The following is a 23091-nucleotide window of genomic DNA, read 5'->3' as shown; positions in this document are numbered from 1 at the left end:
AACAACATGAAGCTGCATTACATTTCTTGCTTTGCTTTGGCCCATTGCAACCATACTTATTAAAATGTTCGAAACTGTACAAGTGCAAAATATATGTGCTGATACTGCCAGTTACAGGTTTTGTTTCCATAGTTCACAAAACAGCTGACATTCTGCTAATGTAATGTGAAGAAGTTTTAGAGGCAGCTAGCCTTTTATAACTGCCGCCGTGCATTGATGCACTAACAGTGTCAGGGTGTGAGTGGAGAAGCTGATGGGCAAGTAAACCTGTGGCTGACAGCGGGCAGGGAGTCCTTTGCCTGTATGTGAACCATTCATGTGATAGGCAGTGCTACCAGCCTTATGGACAATGTAGAGTACAGTTCTGGTGTATTGGGAGCATTACTTTGTGGAATTGGCTTTGGCAGATCTAATTTGATTTGGGTTGTGGTTTCTTGTTTACTGCAATGTTAACCTTTTTTTTCCCTGGCTTATGTCATTCTGTAAGTAAAAAAAAATTATGTAAACTTTACACTTAAATTTTGGCTTAAGAGAGAAGTACATTTTATGAAACCACAATAGGCTGCTCAAGTTTTAATTGAAACTTCTATGAATGTGTTGAGTTGACCTTTATGAAATGTTGCATTACAACAATCTGCTTGCTACTCTTAGTGCCTCTGATGGAGCTTTAGTATTTTAAACAAAATAGTTTGTTAACATAGTATAATAAAGCTGTTTTACTTGCAGAAAAATTAGTAGCTGTAAAAAATTGTGAATTTGTGCTGATTTTGAATTGCTTTTAGCTCCAGCAATGCATGGTGAAATTTAAAAAACTTTACAGTGGTGACAGAAGTCTGTGGTAGTAATTACTTTTTGCAGTAAAGCATTCTTATATCATAAGTGGAAGGACACTGGCTTTCATTTTTACACTGAGGTATATGTTTTTTCTGGATAATGGTTCACAGTGTACAGCTTTTGGTAGAACAATTTAATGATTTTGTTGTATCAGTTATTACTACATCTAATTACTACATGCACTGTCGATCTACTGTATAATTTCTTGGCAAACGTAAAGTCTTTCAATGATGTACAATACTTAATGCAAGCAGGTTCAGCATGAGCTAGCCATCCCATGTGACGAGTGTTACTGTCATCACTCTTTAGTTATCATGCACAGATATCCATTGACATTTGAATAATCGTCATCGTATCAGTCATCTTGCAAATACAATTTTGCTTTGTTACATGCAGAATTTTTCCTATCACTTTTACTACACTATACCATATTTGCTAGAGTGTAGGACAAGAAGTTCTGGACTAAAATGTGGGTTGACCCATAGTCATGGACTGAAACGAGTGAATAATTACATCCTACAGTAGTACTGTAGCATGAAGTAAAAACAAGAATATAAAGTCTACATTACTGAGCAAGCTAGCCCTGCTAATTGCAGACAATATCAGATCTCAATGAAGGGCAATATGGGAAAGTATACAGAATGTGTGGTAAAAATCTCGTGTTTTAATTTTCCGCTTTTTTCACCACAGGAGTGCAGCTTGACATAATTTACGGTTCCTTTCTTTCTCCGAAGTGGGTTTTGAACATTGGACATTGAGCTTTTGTATTCATGCTTGACTCTTATTGCCACAGTTTTGCAAAACTTTTTGCTTGTCATTTTGTTGCAACAGTGCTTTTGATCATTTTGGTGCAGAATCCATATTTGAAGTTCTATCCATCATGGAATTTTTCATGTGGTCTTTTTTTTTTGTGAAACGGTTCATTTCTATCATGCTGACAGCATTGCAGCTACTATCTTGAGTATACTTTTTCTCAATAGTTTGCACAGACAGGCTTGCTCCAGCTGACAATCTCAAGTGGTTTGCTAAAATGCACAGGGTGGCACACACACCATCAGAGGTACCTCTGGTCACACTAGCTGTTCGTTTCTGGACTGTTGTCTGGTGCTATGGATCTGTTTTACCACTCCAATAGTTTTGTATTGGTGTTGGTGATGTTTGTGGCAATTTTTTCGTCATACTTGCAGTGGTGCACTTTGTGTAATTTTTTCACATTATTGCATGATTTGTGGCTGTTGCTGTGCAGGGCTGTCAAACAGTTTATTTTTTTCTTTTGATATTGTCTTGTTTGTCTTCTGTGGTCCTGGAGACTCTTGGAAGGGGTTTTCAGTCAGTGTCTAGAAGCGGTGAGAGCACATTGCTTGGGGCACATAAGGCATTTTGGAGCATGCCACAAATGGGGCATTTGTTTTCCAGCAAATGCTGTGGCAAAGCTCAGCGTTTTTTTTATTTTGCTTTAGGGCAAGAATGCTAATGTTTAACTACTTTAGCCACTGTCACTGCTGGAAAATAAGGTATAGGTCTATAGCTGTGCTGTGTGCTGAAATTGCACATTTCAAGGGTCAACAAACATGCAGTATGCCAGCCAGCGTATTCTTCTTAGTTCACATTGATATCTTTTTAACTGCGATAACACCAGAAAACTGTTCAGGGCAGGCTAAATGTATTCATGACAATTCACAGCTTTGTTGCCTAAGTAGCACAAAATCCTTCACAAAGTTTTGCAAGCTTGACAACTTGCATAATGTGAGGTTGCTTTTGGCAAGCTCACATTTAGCTGTTGAAATGTACTGATAAGTTGCCTTCCATATTGCAGTTGCTGTGTAAACTAGATTCTGTAAAAGCAGCTAATGCATGTTTGTTTTCATTACTAAGCATAGGGTTACTTTTTGAGAATAGAGAGCATTAAAGTACAGGATATGGTCTGCATGCAATCTAACAATTGGCTTCCTCTACTACATGGTCTCACATGTTCAAGTCCTGCTGCAGGGTTTAATACCTTTATTCTGATGCATATGGCAAGTATGTAAGATGTTTCAGGTGCATTAACATATTTGCTAGTGTCATAGTGCCATCAGGAAATGCTCATACAGGTACTCATTGCATGTTAGTCTTGTTTGTTACTGTAAATAACAGACAGGGCTGAGGATTATCTTGCTATCTCAAATTAATGCCCACTAAACTGCATGGTTGGTGAGCACTTGCGCTGTCTGTTTTTGCCTCTGCTCACACATCCCTGTCTTTTGTTTCTTTCTTTTGTTCTCCTTCTTCTCCCGCTGTCTCTCCCATTCTTTTTAGACAACGTCCACGCTGCACCTGAACGAAGTAAAACGGTTATTCAGGTGGACCAAGGTAGGCAGGGAGTACCTTCTTGACTGGCCTCACAAAGCTGTCTTTTTTTTTTCTTCCTTTCTTTCTCTTTCTTGCTTACCTTCTTGCTTGGGTTTTTCTGGTGTGCGCTGCAAACACCTTGCTAAACCAGCACTGAAGGTCATGGTTGTGTTTGTGTATTGTGGTGATGTGGTGATGTGCTTTGCTTAGTGGTGTGTACACTGTTGCTAGTTTGGTGCATTGGAGCTCGAAATACTGCTGGGTTCTGCATGTTGTACAGGGAATAAAAGGTGTGCATCCCTACGGTTGTAAATACTGAAGCTTGCTTAGTGTCCAAGATATCCTTGATTGTATCACTCTACATAATTGCTGCTTCTTGACAACTGGACTTAGCTGAATACCTAAAAAAAGAAGGCCGTAGGTTCAAAATGGCGTTATTGTTTAGCACATAAAATGAAGATATAGTGCGTTTTTACCATACCATTTCATCCATTTTATTGTATTCAGTAATATGAGGTGCCAAAGAAAAGCGTGGCATTTTTGCAAGTCATAAAGGGGCTCTGCAACACCTTTTCAAACCTGAAAAACAACAGAATAAGTGTGATGCCTTTCAATTAATATATTCCCGAAAAAAATTTTTTTGAGTAGGACCTACTAATAAAGTAGATTTAAAATACCACAGTGTTTACTCTCATTCCCCCTCAACCCTGCATTTCCTCTCAACTGGGCCAGTGCCGATAGCAGTGCCTTACCTATTGCTCCTTTTTATATACGGTGCACACATGGCAAACCTTCAAGGTTGGCATCTGACAAAGGTGCCTGAGAGCAACAAAAAAGTGGTGCAACCAACCGCTGTTTCCTAGAAGACTGGAGGGGAATGCATGTGTGTGCGAAGTTGGCTTTTGTGTCACTGACAGCAGCAAGAGAAGAGGGGGAGGGTGGGGGGTGGGAGGGGGAAGAGAGCAATCTTTTATGCGGGATTGTGTAACTCCTTGCTTCATATGGTGGAACGATATTTGGCTCGCATGTTCATGGTAGCAATGTCAACAGATCATGAATGTTTTTTACCATGTTAGAAAGTGTTGCAGTGCCCCTTCAGTGGGAAAATAATAGCTTGACTGAAGGTGATGAAGGTCTGGTGGTAATATCTAGAGTGCACACGTTCTTGGTCAAGTGCAAGTATTTGACGTATGTTTCCTGCTTACCTGTACTCTGTCACCTTATCCAGTTAACTAGTTCCTGTTTCAGCATGCAATGTAGTTGTAAATTCTGTGTAGCAGCAGTACTGGTAATATAGCAGCCAATTATGCTTTGGTGTAAGTGCTTTAAAATGTTTACAAAGCCACTTTTAAATTTCATTCTTTACTAGCAGTGAATTGTATTCTACTTGACATCCTGAAGTATCCCTGAAGTATCCCTGAAGTTATGTATCTGTTGACACTGCAAAATTCTGTGAAGTAAGCTGACCTGCAGGATGGAAATCTTACCAAGTTTCTTTACAGATGCCTCATTAGTATTTATACTCTAAAAGATTAGAGGGAAATGCATTCTGACCCTCATGCCTTTAGTGGTGCTTTCCGACCCTTTTGAAGTGCTGCTAATTATTCTTAAAATTTGTTTTTAACTTTACATGAAGACAAATGCAAAAGGAATGACAGAAATAGCATAAAGTTCAGATAAGACGAGGTTGTGGTGCCTCCAGTTTGTCAGTTTTGTGGAACTAATTTTATTAAACATTTCCAGCTTCAATGTAATCTATCCTTGAAATATCAGCTTCTATATTTCTGGTTAGCTCACTAGATAGTGACTGGCCTCTGGGATAATTGTCACGAGTTGGATTCCTGAACTGTGATACATTTTTTCCAGCTTATTAAATTTCTTCCTAAGGACCCTTGTGGGTTTCCTAAGAAGCATAATGCTACAGTTGGGTGAATGCAAACTTCGTAATACTGAGCTTAGTGTCACACATTACTCCCCTCCCCCATCCTTTGGCTTCTGGATTGGATTGGTGTGGCTTGCTACGTGCTTGTGCATGCTTTTCCGAGCGCAGATTGGTGTGCGCCTGGTTTCTGCAGTAGGCTGTTATATGATCGCTTTTTCGAGCACAGATTGGTGTGTGCCTGGTTTTTGCACTAGGCTTTTATACGATCGCTATTCACTGCTTTCCTTTCCTCTGGATTGATTTGGTGTGGCTTGGTGCAGGCGCACAGACTTGGTGTGCACCTGCTTTTTGCACTGGGCTTTCAACACATCGCTTGCTGCTCACGCTTATATATAAAGATGAAGTGAATGTCGCTTAGTGCGGTAGTGCTGCGCCGCGGGTGTACCATCTATGTAAGCGCGCAGCAATGCCAGGAAACATTCATACAAATGCAAAGGGTCAGAAAACTGCACTTTATTTTCCATTACTATGTCATGGTACCCTCACACTGGGTAGCGCCAAGCGATCACTTCTAAAAAACGCAGAAATGAGTCGTTGCAGCGCGTGTGGCCATTATAATTGACTCCCACCACAGCCATGTGAGGTGCGACTCCAGCAGCGGTGCAGTTACCCTGCAGCCGGTGGAGGAGGTGGCGCTTCACTTTCTGCCAATAACTTTCTATTTGTAAAGCGAAAGCTTTACTGGCTGCGAACTTGCGATTTCGCCGTGGCCGTGCTCCGAGGAGGCACATGACATCACATCGTGTGCCTCGTTGTTGCGCTCGCCTCCGCTCATTTCGCCAGCTGCGTCGCATGCCTGACATGTCGGAGGATTGAAAAGGAAAGCTCACGTGTGCCGCAATCACAGTTGAGGCGGCAGTATGGACGGTGACAATTCTGATAAACAAGAGGCCTGGAATCGACATCGGAATGAGATGAAGAGGAAACGAATCGCCCAGGAAACAGACGAACAGCGCGCCGAACGACTGGCTAAATGCCACAACATAGCTAAACAACCAAACTAACCTGGACTTGCAATCAAGATTAACCAAGGCCAACCATGGCCTTAGCTTTCGCTACATATATCCTGGCATAGCCAAGCTAAGCCGCTGCCAACTGTTTTTGTGTGTGAACGCCCGTGAGGTCGTGCGGGACCAGCTGCTCGCGCGACCCCCACTCGGTGGCCCCGGGAGGATTGTGCAATTGATGAATTCCTCCTTCATGGCAAGCGAAAATACAATTGAGGCCACCTGATGACGGGCGACAACATTCCGCCAAGCCGCCAAAATTATGACGGCATTGCAGATCGTGGACCACGGGAGGACCATGAAATCGGGACCATGGGACCATCACACAGGTATGATCTGCATGACCACCGGGGAGCTACGACTATTCAAGGTCGACCAATGAGATGCGGCGACGCTAGGCCCCATTATTGCAGCTAACGTTGAACTGGGGCCATCCACAGTGCCATCCACAGTGATGATGGGCCACATACAACTGCATCCCGAACTTAGTGGATGCTAACGGAGCGAGCCCCCCTCTGCAATGGGAAACAGTAAACCACAGCGGGAACTTTGTGGACCCGATCACGGGCGTTATTGGCAGAAAGTGAAGCGCCACGTCCTCCGCCGGCTGCAGGGTAACTGCACCGCTGCTGGAGTCTCACCTCACATGGCTGTGGTGGGAGTCAATTATAATGGCCACACGCGCTGCAAAGACTCATTTCTGAGTTTGTTAGAAGCGATCGCTCAGTGCTACCCAGTGTGAGGGTACATGACAAAGTAATGGAAAATAAATTGCAGTTTTCTGATGCTTTGCTTTTGTATGAATGTTTCCCGGCATTGCTGCGCACTTATATAGACAGTACGCCCGCAGCGGAGCACTTCCACGCTAAGCGACGTTCACTTCGTCTTTATATATAAGCTTGAGCAGGGAGCGATGTCTTGAAAGCCCAGTGCAAAAAGCAGGCACATACCAAGTCTGTGCGCCTGCACCAAGCCATGCCGAATCAATCCAGAGGAAAGGAAAGCAGCGACGAGCGATTCTATAAAAGCCTAGTGCAAAAACCAGGCGCATACCAATCTGCGCTCGGAAAAGCGCACGCAAGCATGTAGCGAGCCACGCCAATCCAATCCAGAAGCCAGAGGAGGAGGGGGGTAGTAATGTGTGGCACTAAGCTCAGTGTTACCTGGAAACTTTTCCTTCTCAAACTGCAGAAATCGCTCACATGATTGGCAGTTATTCAACTGAGGAATTTCAATTGAAATACTACTATAAACACATGAACTGTTACTCTAAGCTAAAGATCTACAGACATTCAGTCATCCTTTCACTCTCCCAGTAATTGGAACAATTGCAACAAAGTTATGTGCATTAAAGTATTTATCTCGGGGACTTGTTCAATATACCTTAGCTTGCACCTGCCTCTCGGCTCCTTCATGGCCATTGCATCTATTTGTTAATTTCTTGAATATCATGGTCTGATTAACTTTCATTGTGTAGTTTTTGCACCTGAATGAAGGTATGAACAAGCATAAAAGGTTAAGCTGTCATGTTTCACATAAACAGTGAGACCAATCGCCCACCTCACATATGCAGTTAGTAATTTACATGCTTCTCAACTTCCTTCTTGCTGGGTTGCTGTGCCACGGCACAAATTATGTATCTGGTTTCATTAATGTTATCCTGGCAATTGTAAGAACAAGACATGTATTGCTCTTTTTGGTTCTTGTTTAGAACTGTTTCAACCCTTTTCAGTCACGTGTCATGCACAAGAAAGTTTCTTCCAATCAAACATCATTTTCCAGGTTAATTTTTTAAAACAAAGCTTTCTTTGCCTCTTCCTTTGATTTTTCTGCTCCTTTGTGCGACTGCTCTCTGGCACACTGCGTCGGGGGTTGGTTGGGAGCATGTACTATAATGTACATGGCAGACTCACAGGCGAGGAGTCCATGAGACCTGTCCAACGAGAACTCCCTGGGCATCACCACATTGTCCTCTCGAGCTACCTGGCTGTTGCCAGAATGCCCTTTAGAACTCCCTGGCCATTAACACAATGCCATCTGGATGGCTGTAATTACGTGTGACTCATCCGCAAAAGTATTGAAGAAGCAGCATTGCTTACCCGTGTACTCACATGCAACAGCCAAGAGTAAAGATAGGTAGAATGGTAGAGAGGAAGTAGAGAGAGGAGACAGATGAGGGGTGAAGCCAACACTATCACAGAACGGCTGAATAACAATGTTGGTACTCTTGGCTCATGGCAGCTTGTATACACAAGAGGATCACATGAGAGGGCAAAGGCGCTGTCTGTAAGCATGGCTTATTTGGAGTCTCATAATAGAGGAACCACTACTACTAGACATGGCTAAAGTTCTAGACAAACTGGGAAAACTGAAATTCAAAGTATTGTGTGGCGCATTTCCGTTATTTCTGAAAAACACTGTGCAAGTTTGTTCATCAGGCCGACAACTGATGTAGGGCTTGCAGACCCAAAGCTGCATTAAAACACCGCAGTGTCAAGATGACATTATGCAAGCAACCATCCAGAAAACCAAAGCTTCAGCCCTGATGCAATGCACCATGTGAGGCAGTGGTAGTGCTTACCTTCTTGCAAACTACGTGCAAGAATACCTAGAGTGAACACACCTCATTGTGTGTTCTGTGTGCTACTTCGACAAATACAAATGATGTGTGCAAGGTAACATTTAACATCACCTCACGACTGTTGTATGCCATCACCATTACTGCCCAATATTGTCAATAAGCGCAAACAGCACAGGAAGCTTCACTTACATCGATTCCCTCAGTGTGTGGGATCTGCATAATTTTTTTTGTCTTTCTGTTTTGTTAACCTCTAATGCCAACTCCCAGTGACCCTGTGAGCATGGTTAATAATTTTGGCTTTATATAAGACGTCGAACAAGTCTTCAATAAGTTGCAAGATTCAACATATAAGATTTTGAATAAATTGTAAGTTGGCAGCACGTTCAAGCAGAACAGTTGGCAGTAAAAGGGCTTTAGGTGGTTGCAGCAGATCAAAACGTGAAATTTTTGCTGTACTTATCATATAGAAATAAGTCAACCCAATTCTATGTCTCTGAAGGTGATTCTAGTGCTGAATCGGAACAGTTCAGCGCAGAGACTGACTGCATTCCTTCATTGAGTAGTGTGCAAATTTCCATTGGCAGAGCTGACTAGTCTGACATTGCCAGGGACTCAATTAAAAATGTGAACATTGCTTTTTATTGTGTTTGTGATAAGGGTGTTCGTAAGGGCATTAATATTCAATTCGTATTACAAATTTGTGATATTCGCACAACCCTGGTTTCTGAGCTTCCTTTTTTTTTTTGCAACTATTTCTCGATAAATGCGTGGCTAATTGTTCAAGAGGTGCAAGGATAGAAGCACCTTCAGTCCCATCAGAAGCATGATGAGTAGCTTGTTAGTGACGTACATTCAAAGCAAGCAAATGAAAGATCAAGCTTCCATCATACATTTCTAGTGCAAAGAGGAGTTGGACAGCAGGCCAGATTTCATTTACAATTATGCAAGTAAAAACAAAGGCTTCAAATTGCAGCGATTATGAAACAAAAAGTACCAAGGAGAGAGTCTTCTGCTGCGAGACCTGGAGTAAAAAGTCTAGATTCCACCTTGAAGAATATTTGCAGCCAATGTCAAACTGAAACATTTGTTGTTCTAGTTCAGTGAAAGTGGTTCATTTCCACTTCAGCTCCAGAACGAAAAATAATGGTTTAAATAGGTTTGTATCAGTTTATGTTTGTTTTTTATTAAGGTTGCTGGAAAACCGTATAAATTAACTTTGTGGAAAAACTCAATGGTGCTTCGGAGCTGCACGAAAATACTGAATAAAGTGCACATTCTGTTTTTGAGGTTGTATAGTAGTTAAAAAAAAGAAGCAATATGTCAGAAGCAGTCATCATTTCTATTGCACCTACTTCAGTTTACATGCCAGTGGTCATCAAAAGCAACTGCCCAACTAGGAAGTGCTTTTTCATTTCAGTGATTATACAAAGGTCTACCGGCACCGGTGAACTATTTGACGGTCACCAATTTCAAACTCTTATGGGTGTATTACCAAAACACCTGCTTCCCAATTCGACACATTGAAAACTGCATTAACAGTGCTGCCACTTATAAATATGACAGCAAGCTCGTGTTTGTTTACAAATGAGGCAACATGGTTGGCCCACAAGTGTGGGCACTGCGTGGATGAGGAGCTCAAGAGTATGTGGCTAGCCTGAACTCAGGAGGAGGAATAAACTTTTATTGTAGAACCAGCACTTTATGATGGCCGGGCCTAAGCCTCCCACGAAGGGACGTCGAGGGCTTGCCTCGCCGCCGCTTCGCGGGTGTGCTGGGTCGCCCAGGTTTGGTCGTCGAGGGTGGAGCTCCGCAGAGCCTCATGCAACCTCGACGAGAGAGTCGTGGTGTTAGTCTGGGTGTACTGTGCTGGGCACTCCCATAGCATATGCGGAAGCGTAGCTGGGTGAATTCCACAGCACCGGCAGTTGGGGGTAGTGTAGACGTCCGGAAATATAAAGTGGAGGCGGGCGGGTGAAGGGTACGTGTTTGTTTGTAGTAGACGCAGGGTGGTAGCCTGCGCCCGGCTGAACTTTGGGTGAGGCGGGGGGAAGATTCGGCGACTGAGGTAAAAGGCCTTAACGAGATCGTTATAAGTTGTCAGACTGTCCCTGGTGTCCAACTCATCTCCAGTGACTCCGGCGCGGTTGACTAGGCCTCGCGCAATGGAGTGGGTAACCTCGTTGAGATTGGGGAGGTGTGGGTGGACAGGGCCCGCATGGGCCGGGATCCATGTTAGGGAGATTATGCTGTCTTTAGAGTGTGGTGCCTGGCAGAGGATGCGAAGAGCTTGGGGAGAAATACGCCCTTTGTTGAAGTTAGTAATGGCTGAGCGAGAGTCACACACTATGGTGTGACAGGTGGGATCTAAAGTGGCCAGGGCGATGGCCACTTCTTCAGCCGTCTCGGCAGTGAGGGTAGTGACGCTGCAGGCATGGTGTAGGGCTCCATCGCATGTGGCGATGGCCACAAATCGTGTGCCATGGGAGTATTGGGCTGCAGCCTGAACTGAAAACTTTTTCTTTCCAGTTTCGTGCCAAGGGGGAAAAAAAGTAAAAAATTGCAACTTTCGGGTTCAGTTCTCTTTTGGGCAAAAATAACCTTTATCGGTTTTCTGTTTTTGGTTCAGTTCCAGTTTGATACTCTGCTTGCAGCTGCACCATTCATTTGCAAAGTATTAATGATGGACGCTAAAATGCAAGGGACCACAAAAACAAAGTTAATCACAAATGTATGCACTGAATTTGCATGTCTTCATGATGTCTCAAATAGGAAAAACTGTATGGATAAACATTGAGGACAGCAATTGTTAAAATCGCTCATAAAGCAGGTAGGTTCGCTAGCTTGAGCACCTTAGTGCTCCATTTCTTCATGCAGCGTTGTGTTATCTAACATCATGGCAGCCGTTTAAGGATTTTGTTATTTATTTTGACCATTCGATGGAAGCACAATAAGACTTTGCAGAGCAACATAGCTGCAGTTTATCACAAAATTAATGTTTGTAGATTAATCTGGGATTTTTTTTTTTCTTTTTTCATGCTGCTTGAAGGGGGGCTGTGCAACATGTCAGTTCCCCCCCCCCCTTTCTTTTGCATTCCAGGCCTTCATGATCTTTTCTTCTCTTTGTTGAGTTAAGGTGCATGCTATCCCATCATTGTGAAGCACAAAAAAAAAGCAAAAGAGACACAGCACATTGCACATGCTGAATCGACAAGAAATTTTGCAAAGCTTGCTGAATTTATAAAGTTTCTATATGCACCTATAGCATCTTGTGCAAGGCATATGCATTGACATGAGGACTTAAAACAGAAATATGCAAGTTGTTACATATTCTTACGATGCTATTTGAAGATACATTGTGCAGTGAAACAAATCATTCACCACTCTCATGGTGAGACACACACTAGTGTAGTCATCGAGACAATTCACCTCATTACAAGGGACGGTAGTGTTTGCTGAAGAGCAAGCAATGAAACAATAATGAATGCTGTAGTGCAACTTTTTCTTGCAGTATTGGGTGCTAGGTAATAGGAAAAGCAAGCAAAATAATTTGTGCTGAAGAGTTTCAGTGTACCATGAATGACAAACATTCGAAAGCACAGCATTATTTAGCTATTTTCCAAAAATATTGAAAGGACCACCAATCTGCTTTTTTGTGGTGCTTCAGTTAATCATTAGATTGCTTACCAATAGCGCTAGTGGCTGACAGTCAAATTGCGTGATGTAATTCACATTATTCTGCTTTGCAGCATGATATTGCATGCATGCAGGAAGGAGGTGATGAAAATTATCCATATGGCTGGAAGAGTAATGAGGTCTAGTAGCATGCCAAATTTTGCATATAAAGTGACACATGTGAGCATTTCGAGTCTGCACCTTCACTCAGGCCCAAAAACTTTATAACTTGTGCTTACCAAGGCACAGTACGCAAACAATGAATGCAGCAAGTGTAGCAACCATGATGCAACGTGGCAGCAACTGCAAGGCATCTTTAAGCAGAAATGAAAACTGACAATTTTACTACTAGCCCTTGCTGTAATCCCTTCAGCACCTAATGAATACATGTAGGAGACGTTAACATACCGGGTTAAAAAATAAGTAGAAAAATAACATTGGAATTTTCAATTAGACCATTTCATTTTTAACACCATCAGGACCGGTTAGTCCCTCTTAGGAATGAACCAGTTGAAAAAAAAATAATAAAATCATTTGAGCCTTGCCATATGTAATCGCTACGTCGCAGAATACAAACATTTGGCACTCATAGGCTAGATATGCCAGCATAATTTGGCTCACCAAAGTAGTGCCAGTGTTTTAAAACAGATAGGTCAGGTTTTATGACAGATTTTCTAACAATGATGAACTTAATTGACAAGCAAAAGTGAGAACAATTTTAATTGGTAATAATTTGCAAAAGTTAAAACGTTGCCCATATTATGATCTTTCGGCAAATTCCAGATTTCTAAGAGATTATTGTATCTTTGTACTTTAGTACTTTATCCTAAAGTTCACAAATAATGTTAAATGATTGTTAAATTGATCACTTCCGCATTGCATTCAACCAAAACAAAAGATGAATTAAGCTACAACTGGACTTATTGGTACTGCCAATCAGCTAACATCCTTAAGGTAATAAAATCTGCAGCCTCTAGAAAGATAATACATTTGTTTTGGGTGGGGAAAGAATTAAAATGCTCCCCTTTTTCGTACCAACTCTGAATGGTCACCAGGTGTCTTGGAGGCCACAGGCAGGAATAGCACTCTTGAGCGAGAAAAGTGCTTTTCGTACCCTTCTGAAGCTGCTGTTAGTACTGCTTCCTGGTTTGGGTAAAATAAAGATAATCTTTGCTCTTTGCTTTCTCCTTTCTACTTTGGGAACAATTTAAGTAAATGAAGCACTTCCTTACCATATGACACTCAACACCATCAATAATTGGAGTCTGGTCGGTGCACTTCTACCAACCTCTTTATTTTCCCCCTTCCTTCTAACGTTCAGTCTTATGGGTGGTAATGAGACTTTTGGGTTGGAGTTAATTAAATCTTTCAGAGAAGCAAACTTACAAAATTTTGCAAACTGTCAATTGTTTGTAGAGCATGAGCTATGCCCTCACAAGTGATTAAATAAAAATAACACAGCTGCCCGTCAAGAGATTAACTGTAGCCTATGCCTGATTCTTGAGACAGTATTATAGGGTTGATTATTTACTGCTGGCTGCGCATTGTTTTCTTGTATTAGATTTTCTGCCTTTTGCATGTGGTTCTTAGTTGCATACTGTAGGGTTCGAAAGCATGTGTGTAGAAAAATTTTTGCTTGCTATGCCCACTTTTCTTGTTAGACCTTGAAACTAGTGGCAAAACTTGCTTTGTTGATCACCTGTGATGTAACACGATGGCAGCCTGTTTTGCCCGCACTGATGAAGGTGGCCTGCTTTGTCACACAGCAAAGTTATCAGTGGGCTTCAGACTTTCCAGTCGTAACCAAAAACCAGCAAAAAGCTTCTATTAGTAAAAAATTTCATCGAGTGGTTAAAAATTACTATTTCCCGCTCTCCACTTTTTTCTATCAATTACCCAAAGGCATAACACAAGGCTGTCATGCATGGAGGAGGCACACAAAATAATGACAACTGTGAAACGTGGTGGGTGTTTTAATATATGAGTGGTGTAGAAACAGTGCACTTGTAGCCACCGCTTTATGATGTGTGCTCCCCTGGGAACCTGTGCATTCTGTATCAAATGTTTTGAAGCCACTGCACAAGTGACAGTATCTGTTGCTGGTGAGGGCTCTTATGGCCTGCATTCTAAAGTTTGGGAGGGTTAATAGTGCTTTCTCTGAGAATTTAGGCAGGAGAGTGGTTTAACACAGTTATGGCAGCAATCCTTGAATCCTAATTCCTATGTGCCACATGTCACACCACTGGGTCACATGTAAAGGTGGTTCAGATGACCCACCGATGGATAACTTGTCACAATTCTCAAGTATGTCATAGCCTACTTGGTTAGTTATGCTCCTTTTAGCATTTCTTTAGCATCCAGAGAGATGCTGCCCTAACTCACACAATCAGAAGCAGCAAGACTTTTTTCCCCCATCCATTGATCTTTCACAAAGATGTTGCTTGCACACCACTGGAAAGACCAGCACAATTGCATAATGGGAATAACCACTGTGACCCACCTATGTGACCCACATTGTAATCACACATATGTGGTAAAATAATGGAAGATAGGCTGAAATTCCAGTATGCGGTTCAGTGACAGGTCTGGTAGCATTTTCAGTGGCTTCAAAGCTTTCAACAAAGACTGTGCGTCATTCTCTTCTACATCCTTTGTAAAGGTGCACATGCAGGGGCAGACTGAAAAGCATGTCATTGCTCCTTAACAAAAGCTGCCTGTTTCAAGGCATCCTCTTGTGGGGCCTCGTATCCAGTTCATAGCTCTGTTATCCCTTATTATAGGAATCACCATTAAACATAGTATGCTCAAGAGATAATGTTAGTCATACGAATAAACTGAGGGTGAGAATGGATGTTAGCCTTCTGGACGTCATTTAAGAAGAATGCTTCACTTCTTTTTGACAATGCCTGTTGGTCTCTTGAACCACTAATTGATGGGTCACTAGTAACAATGTTTTTTTTGCATTTTCTTATAGAAGCTCACCAAAGCACATCTACCTTTGAAAATTAAATAAGCATAAAAAAAGGTCTGCCTGTAATATTTGTTATATGAAAAGAATGCTGGAAAATCTGAAGCCAAGTTACGAATGTCACTTTTGGTCATCATCGGCTATTGGAACAATGTCACGCACTGCACTGTTACTCTAATTTCTCTGCCTGCTTTAGCTTTTATGTTTTGTCATCTGCTGGCATTTGCTTATTGTTTGTTTTATCACTGACTTCAGATGCCTGGAAAATGTTCCTGACTTGGAAAGCATGACAGCTTCTATAAAAAAGACAATTGCAGTGCAGATCCTCATGAGCAAATCTGTCTAGAACAAACTTCACTTGTATGATGATTAGCTGAATTTTTTCAAGTCACATTTATTATTGATGAAGTTGGACTTACTGGTGCTTAACAAAACTTATTGTGTAGGTTTGTTTTGCACGATGAACATAATTGAAATGAGTATTCAAAACATTTAAACACTCAAGTGGAACTAATTATTTAGTTAAGTACCACTTAAGGTTGGTGTAGTCAATATTTTAGCAACTTATGGAGATAAAATTTGTGCATGCATGGGCAGAGCTTAGAGAAAGGTGTGAGCTAGTGTTTTCTTTGTGGCTGTTTACACCAAAAATAATTGTTTTAGACAAACCTGTACATGTGGTGTGTTAAGCACCTTATTGCATGATCCAATGCAGTGAACTTCTCCATTTATAGCTCTTAACTCATTCAAGTGAAGTTAAAGATTAGGTTAAGATTGCACTTTCTTTTTTGCTTTATTGAATGTAGTGTCATGCACCTTCCATGCCAGATACAGTGAAAGGCATACCAGTGCACTCTTGCTATGGCTTACTCTTTTGCCTGTGTCCTTTTGTTCTCTTTTTTTCCAAAAAAAAAGTTAAATCGCCATGCTTCGATAGCAAGGGGAATCCCAAAAGCACGCAAGATATTGCACAAGTAGCAAACTTAGCTAGTGCAGTAGCCTCCCCCACATGCAGTGTGCCCACTATCACCTTTCTAAGTGCTTCAGGTGAGACCTTGGTCTTTATCATAAATCTCTTCATGCAAATGACAAGTGCTAGAATGTTGTTTACTTGTCTTCCATGCTTAAATAGCACTGGCACCCTTTGTGACTAATCTGAACTGGTAGCACACCTTCTCCTTGCATGGTTCTTTATTTTGCATGTGTGCACGGGCAGATGGAGACTTGGGATCAGGAAGCGCACAAACATTACTCTGCAGTGGAAATTTCCAAGGTGTCAAATGTGGTGGGTCTCAAACCGTATCTCTTTGAAACTGTGGCAGCTGCAAGAGTAAGGGGTATCTAATGCTTTGTCAGTGAAAACAGCGGCTGAAATGGAGCTCATGCTTAGTGTCGAACACAAGTATTTAACGTGGCAGAGCGTTTTCTTCCCCCTTCTGTTCATATAAGGTTTAAAAAAAATTGAGGTTTGCTATAAACCATAAAGCCTTCCACAGTACACCTGTGTGTTTCTGAGGAAGTTTCACTGTTTGCTTGAGTGAATGTTGGCCATATGCTGTTGCTTCTGTCTATGCCCTTGCACTGAGCTTGTATTGTGAGTATGTGTAGTGTCACTGTGCATAGACAGCTTTGTGGTGTGACTAGTATAGACTTTGCATGGAGTGTGTGCCATAAGGACTTAGTATTAGTGCTTTGACCATGTTGCCTTAGAGAAAAATTTCATGAGCTAACCATCTGTAGTCTCATTGGTTTGAAGTGCTTCTTGGCTGCATCTGGTCACAGATTTTCTTCTTACCTTTAATCTTTCTAACCTTTCCTCAGAAGAAGCCATTGCCTGTTTGCTGTCCTTGGTTTGACAGTAATTCCCTAATGACCCTCTAAACTGTCTTTGTTCTTTTTTTTTCTATGGTGTCAGCCATAAGGAACAATAATGGTTCTGCCCTTGATCGTGAGTATTCTTCACATGCAATTTTGCTCTGCAGAACCATACCACTTAGTATCTTAATTACCTTTTATGTGCACAAATTATGCTTGTAATGCTAAAGTTATTCCATAAGAAGCATTAGTGAAGTTTGTCTTGAGTAACTTAGTCACTTTGTCTTCAACAAGCTTGAGCATTTTTACATCTGCTGCAATGCTGAGTAGCAATTGTCAAAACTGATATGAATTCTGCATTGGGTTTCGAGTGCGAGATGTTCTCCATTTCTCGTGTTTGAAGAAGCAAGTTTTTGACCAACACTTTGCAGCTCGCAAGCAAGAGATTGTGAAGCTCACTGAACAACTCATTGAATCCATCAATAGTGGAGACTACGAAACTTACACGTGAGTATGGCTTCCTCTTGCTCTATTTATGCTACCTTTCTTAGAATTCAGTACCCACAAGTTTAAAGCATGCATTAGTCAAATTTGATTTAGGAGATACTTTTAAAAATGAATTTGCTATAATTAAGCATTACTGCAGTGGATATTGTATCCAGTTCTTGTATGTGTTTTATGCACTATCATTGGAAGATTCGTATGATAGCACTAGTTTATGCTAGCTACACAATGTGTTCTGTAAAAGGCTTCTAATAAAAATAGGCTAGTTGGTTCTAACTGCAGTTTGTGCCTTTAAATACCTCAGCCACACATGTTTGGTCACTTATCAAAAACATAAGCAGGTTTTTTTATTAAACGTCAAATAAGGAGTACATATATACATGTTATAACAAAAAAAAAAGTTTAGTGAATGAAAAGGAGTTCTAGTAAACACTTATGGGCAAATTACAGCCTTGCATTGCCATTTGCCGTTTTGTTATGCAAAGCATTATTTGGCTCCATGCCCGAGTTTTTTCATATGATGAGGTGGGTAGCATGGTCTAATTTGACTATGTAGTGTGAGCCAGCTCAACTCTGTTCTGGGTAATCAAACAGTATATTGTGACATAAAGCCTTTACAGATGTCTGCTCATAGGTCTGCCCAAGGCACACAGATCTTTTCATGGAATAGCATGCGATGTTCAACCCCTTCTTTGATTTCTGATATGAATGCAAATAGCATTCTTTGCTTACTTCAGTTGTTTTGAGCCTTGAAACATATGGGTAACAGCACAAACAGACAACCACAAGGGAGACACGTACACAAAAGCGTTGACTAACAACTGGTTTTATTGGCAAGGATAGCACACCTTATATATGCCAGAGTGAAGCAAGGGAAATGAAGGAGGGAAAACATGTCAAGAGTGATAGCGTGCCAACAATGCAAGTGCAGTACAGCCAACCAAGCACCACAAAGCGCAAAGAATTATTTTTCTTTGCAATCTCAACCCCCAATAGCCACATCCCGAAGATCAAATTCAGCATCAAAGAGAGCAAGGGAAGGGGTGCTAAAGCACTGTACCAAATTTTCTAATGTGGTAGGCTTCTAAACTGATGCGCACGGTCTTGTCACTGCTCTTTCCTAGAATCGTCGTCTCTTTCAACTGGGCCACACAATCCGTACACTTGCTAACATGTGCAACTAAATATGTGCATTTATCATCTAGTTTTTTTTTTTTTTCAGTTTGTGAGCGTGTTTCCCTGAACAGTCATTGACACAGCGACTAGTTTCGCCGACGTAAAACATCCAAATGACATGGGAATGCAATACACCACTCCAGTGGAACATTTAACTAAGGGCAGTTGGTGGTTCTTCTGGCATCCACGTTTTCTGGCGTTACAGATACAATCCTTCGAAATGGGTACAAATTGGCATGTGCCACTGGACACAAGTGGTATAGAATGCTTAAATATAAGGACTGTTTGAATAGTGAAATTTCTTATTCACATCGAATGTACAATATTTTGTAATATCTAAAGCGACATAAAGCATGAAGTTTCCATGGAGCTTAATTGGTAAATATATGAATTGAGCTTATATGCATTGTCACATGCACGTAATACAATTCACAATTAGGCACCCAGACAACTGAGGAGCTTGCAGAAGATAAACTGCTGCTGTCAGTTACCTGATGGACACCATGTCAATAGCAATGATGAAACAAGGAAACAGCATGTCACCTAAATGCATGTACAGTGTTGTGTGGAGAGAAGTGTGATAGTAATACAGCCCCGTACATTGTTTTAAAAGTATGAAAACATTATGAAACAGGTCAAATAATAAACCAGAATACATTTGCATATAGATTGCAAGGCATTCTTATTAAATGAATGGAAATTATTGAACAGAAGTTATCTGACCTGTGCATTTGCTCAGAAACTGGTGCCTCAGCGCACCAACCCCAGCAATCCTGCAGCAGGACCATTTGGAGCAATTCTCACTACTATCGTTTTGCCTCCCTTGAGACTTCCATAAGTGTTTTTATCCCTTACATATTCGAAGGAAATAAATATTCAGCAAATTCAAAGAGTGAATTCTCAAATCAAATATGATTTGAATAGCAGGGACTATTTTATTCGTATTAGAAATCCCGAGTACTGTTCACACACCCATATGAAATATATTTAGATATATGTGGCATACATCTCTCATCATTATTCTTCTCTCGACAAGCATCATATATTGCCTGAGTCCTTGTCTCATCACTGCATCAATGTCTCACACAGTGCATCCACTTGGTCTGGTGTTTGCATTGCACTGCATAAACGTCGCACAAGATTCAAGTTGTGACCTTTGCGACCCAACACCATAATGTTTTTTTCAACAGAGTACAACAAATCAGTGATCACGTCATCACTGTCGTACTAGTGTCATCACCGTCATCATTGGCTTGCTGCTGTCATCACAAAACACATGCTCATGCCACACACACAATTCCTTCCCTTGCATAACATGTTCATCCGTCTAGTAACACTAAATTATGCTCAATAACCAACTAGTACTTGCAAAAAGCTTTGCATAACATAAATTTCCACATTCTGTGGAATCTGAAGCATTTTTGTACTTTCGGAATTTTTTTTTTCATTTCTTTATTGTGTATTGCTCTGTTCTGTTTGTACTCAGTATTTGTGATGAAAGCATTGAACTTGTGGCATGAAGAAATACGGCTTTCTTTCAATTCCTTTATTACTATCATAGCCTCAAGGTATATTCTGAAGCTGTACACTGTGCCATCCCTGTTAGTATTTTACAGTTGGGGTAGCAATTTACGATTACTATATTGCTTAAAAATCTAAACAGATCCTGTGACGTGAGATGAAACTCTTGCTTTTCTGTGAAAAATAAAAAAGAAATCTTCCAGATTGTATACACTATTGTATAAGTTGCTGTGTGGATTTTGCTGTGAAATGTGTACCTGATCAGATTTATGAAGTATGGTTCAGCTTGAAAGATGTCATATGCAGTATTATGTAGGATGATTCAGCGATGACTGTCTCCTATTGCTAAATGGGGATGTGCGATATCTTGATAGTTTTGCTTGTTAAAATTGAAAGTAGCAGCAGACATTGGGGGGGGGGGGGGGGAACCACACTAAAATTGCCCATGTGATATTTAATTAGTTTTCACGAGTTAACTTTAATAACTTTAGCATACGTATTGCAACTGAAAAATTGAACCAAGTCACTGCTCAAGCCATGTCCATTTAGTGAGAATCCTAAGAACAGCACCAATTTCAAAGTATTTGACCTACATTGGTGTCCCATATAGTTTGACCATGCATTGCTCAAGGATGGCTTTCTGGGAAAATCAGTGGAATAACAGTGCTAGTATCAGAATTCTTACTTAATTAACCTATTGCAGAGCATTGACAGGCTTCATTTCCACAACTGCAACATGTGCACTAGAGTTGCTTAAAAAGTCACTTAGTAAAACTTAGTTAATGAGAAGTCTTTCATAGATTATTGGATAATTTCTGTTGCCCACTGCTTCAACAAATTCTGACCCACAAAATTATTTTGTCTCCGAACCACATTTGTAATAACAGGAGGCAGTTGTTGCTTAAACAGCTGGTACTGCTTATTGAATTGCTTAGTTTAGCATTATCAACTTTTGTGTAGGCCTTATGCAAAAAAGAGAGAGAGACATATAATTTATAACAAATGACTGATGTGCTAATTAACTCTTTGTTTACCAAACCCAAAGAAATCGATCAGTTTGACAATTTTTTGACACATTAAACATTGCTGTTGAAATTCTTTCACAAGCAACATCATGCACCATATGACTATTGCACTTCAATTATTGGTCAGATTTGACAAGTTTCGGCACATTGGGGAGTCTGGAAAAATGAAACTTAGACAGGAAGTATCGTTGAAACTAGCCTCCAGTGCTTCTAGCACTTCCTCAATCAAACAATGCAAAATTTGTTATTTGGTCAACTTGGCAACATAATTTTTAGATGACAGCAGCAGTGATGACACGGAAGCTTCAGTTGGGTTGTCTTAATTTTTCAATATGACATTTACGCTGTTTTACCAATGGCTCCAACATCGGTACATGCTCAGGTGTGTACATTATTTTGATTGTGTTCAACTAATATCATGTGCAACTTCATTTTTCCCCATTGTGGGTTGCTTTTATCCATCAGCGTTTTGACAGCGTATGTACAACTTATTACAAGGGATGCTTCCAGTTGTATGGAGTTTTCACTCACACAGGAGCATGCAGTTGATTTCAGACCAGTATTCGGCAGAAACTTTACCAGCACTCTAATCTCTCACTTTTTGAGCACCGCCTGTGCAAATGCCCTTATTTATTACGGTACAATACTGTGCAACCCTGTAAATTATTGTACAGTACTGTACTAGCTGGTGTACAAGTACTGTACAAAACACATGTAGGCTTCAGGGCCAGTTCAAGGTGCATGACTAGACCAGCCTGATTATACAGAAATGCTGATTGAACACAATAACCATGAATGAAGAGGCTTGTGTATGCTCTCTAACCTGACAACCATTGCTTCGAGAGCCTAAACAACACTGTAAAAAAAAAAGGAACCAGGTTCTTGCTGCTATGAGTAAAAAGAAATGCTCATTGCACCATAGGTGTTTACCTGTTTTCACAGCTAAGGCTAATGATCATGCCATCAAATCTGCTGAATATTTTTTTAGAGCCTTAGCCTTTTCTTTGCCAAAGATGCGAAAGCAGTCTCTGAAATAACTATAGCACATCTGTCCTCGCGGCTGTAACTATAGCCATGCTCTCGAGAACGGGCACTTTCGATTACAATTGAGTCCCATCCAGATGAACTTCTTTAATATGATTTAAAAGGGTCACTCAAACATGTTCAGCAATCAGGATCGAGTTTGTTTAACTTGTAGAGCTTGAAGGCACATAGGCGGCAGTCTATAAGATCGCAAGTGAGCAGATTTGACTATATATAATCGCAATCGTGTGGTTGTGTGACGGGAATTAAACGTAGCTAGCCCCTGCAGAATCGAAATAAGTATAAATTGAGCAGAGACATAGTACACTTGTTCTCTCCTTGGAGCACCTTTCAATGGCACATTAAAGGACACCCCGGAAGAAAGCAAGAAACTGCATAAATGAACAACATCGAACAGAATCAGCCCGACTTGTGGCTGGTGATGCAAACTGAAATGTTGACGAATTGAAAAGCAGCTGAGAAAATGTGCTTGAAAACGTGGAAGTATGTCACATACGCAAAAGTAATTTATTCTGGAAAAGTCGCTGAAATTCAGCTATAGAAATAATGTCGCGCCTGCAGAGTAAACACAAATGAGCAGAAGAGTGCTAGCATAACAATGATGCCAGAAGCCAAATGGCAGCTTTGTGGAAATGGCAAGACAGCTATAGTTGCTGTATTTATGGTGACCA

The 23091-nt window shown here is 41.0% G+C and overlaps 1 protein-coding gene across 20 annotated transcripts in view; it reads left to right on the top strand.

Annotated features, from left to right (window-relative positions):
• CaMKII (Calcium/calmodulin-dependent protein kinase II) overlaps nt 1–23091 on the top strand; it is a 255507-nt gene that overhangs the window by 211364 nt on the left and 21052 nt on the right. For 5 of the 20 annotated variants that reach the window (XM_065438258.1, XM_065438256.1, XM_065438253.1 and 2 more), the window contains 5 exons: nt 3133–3186; nt 16251–16382; nt 16552–16620; nt 17251–17283; nt 17582–17657. In XM_065438258.1, the coding sequence (XP_065294330.1) occupies nt 3133–3186; nt 16251–16382; nt 16552–16620; nt 17251–17283; nt 17582–17657 (364 nt within the window). The remainder of the gene's footprint in view (nt 1–3132; nt 3187–16250; nt 16383–16551; nt 16621–17250; nt 17284–17581; nt 17658–23091) is intronic. The other 15 variants (XM_065438274.1, XM_065438272.1, XM_065438273.1 and 12 more) reach the window with 9 other exon arrangements.

Source organism: Dermacentor albipictus, chromosome 1 (genome assembly GCF_038994185.2).
Source record: "Dermacentor albipictus isolate Rhodes 1998 colony chromosome 1, USDA_Dalb.pri_finalv2, whole genome shotgun sequence".
In the NCBI taxonomy this organism is placed as follows: Eukaryota; Metazoa; Arthropoda; class Arachnida; order Ixodida; family Ixodidae; genus Dermacentor; species Dermacentor albipictus.
The sequence above is the reverse complement of the archived record's forward strand: the minus strand, read 5'-3'. Positions and strand labels throughout refer to the sequence as shown.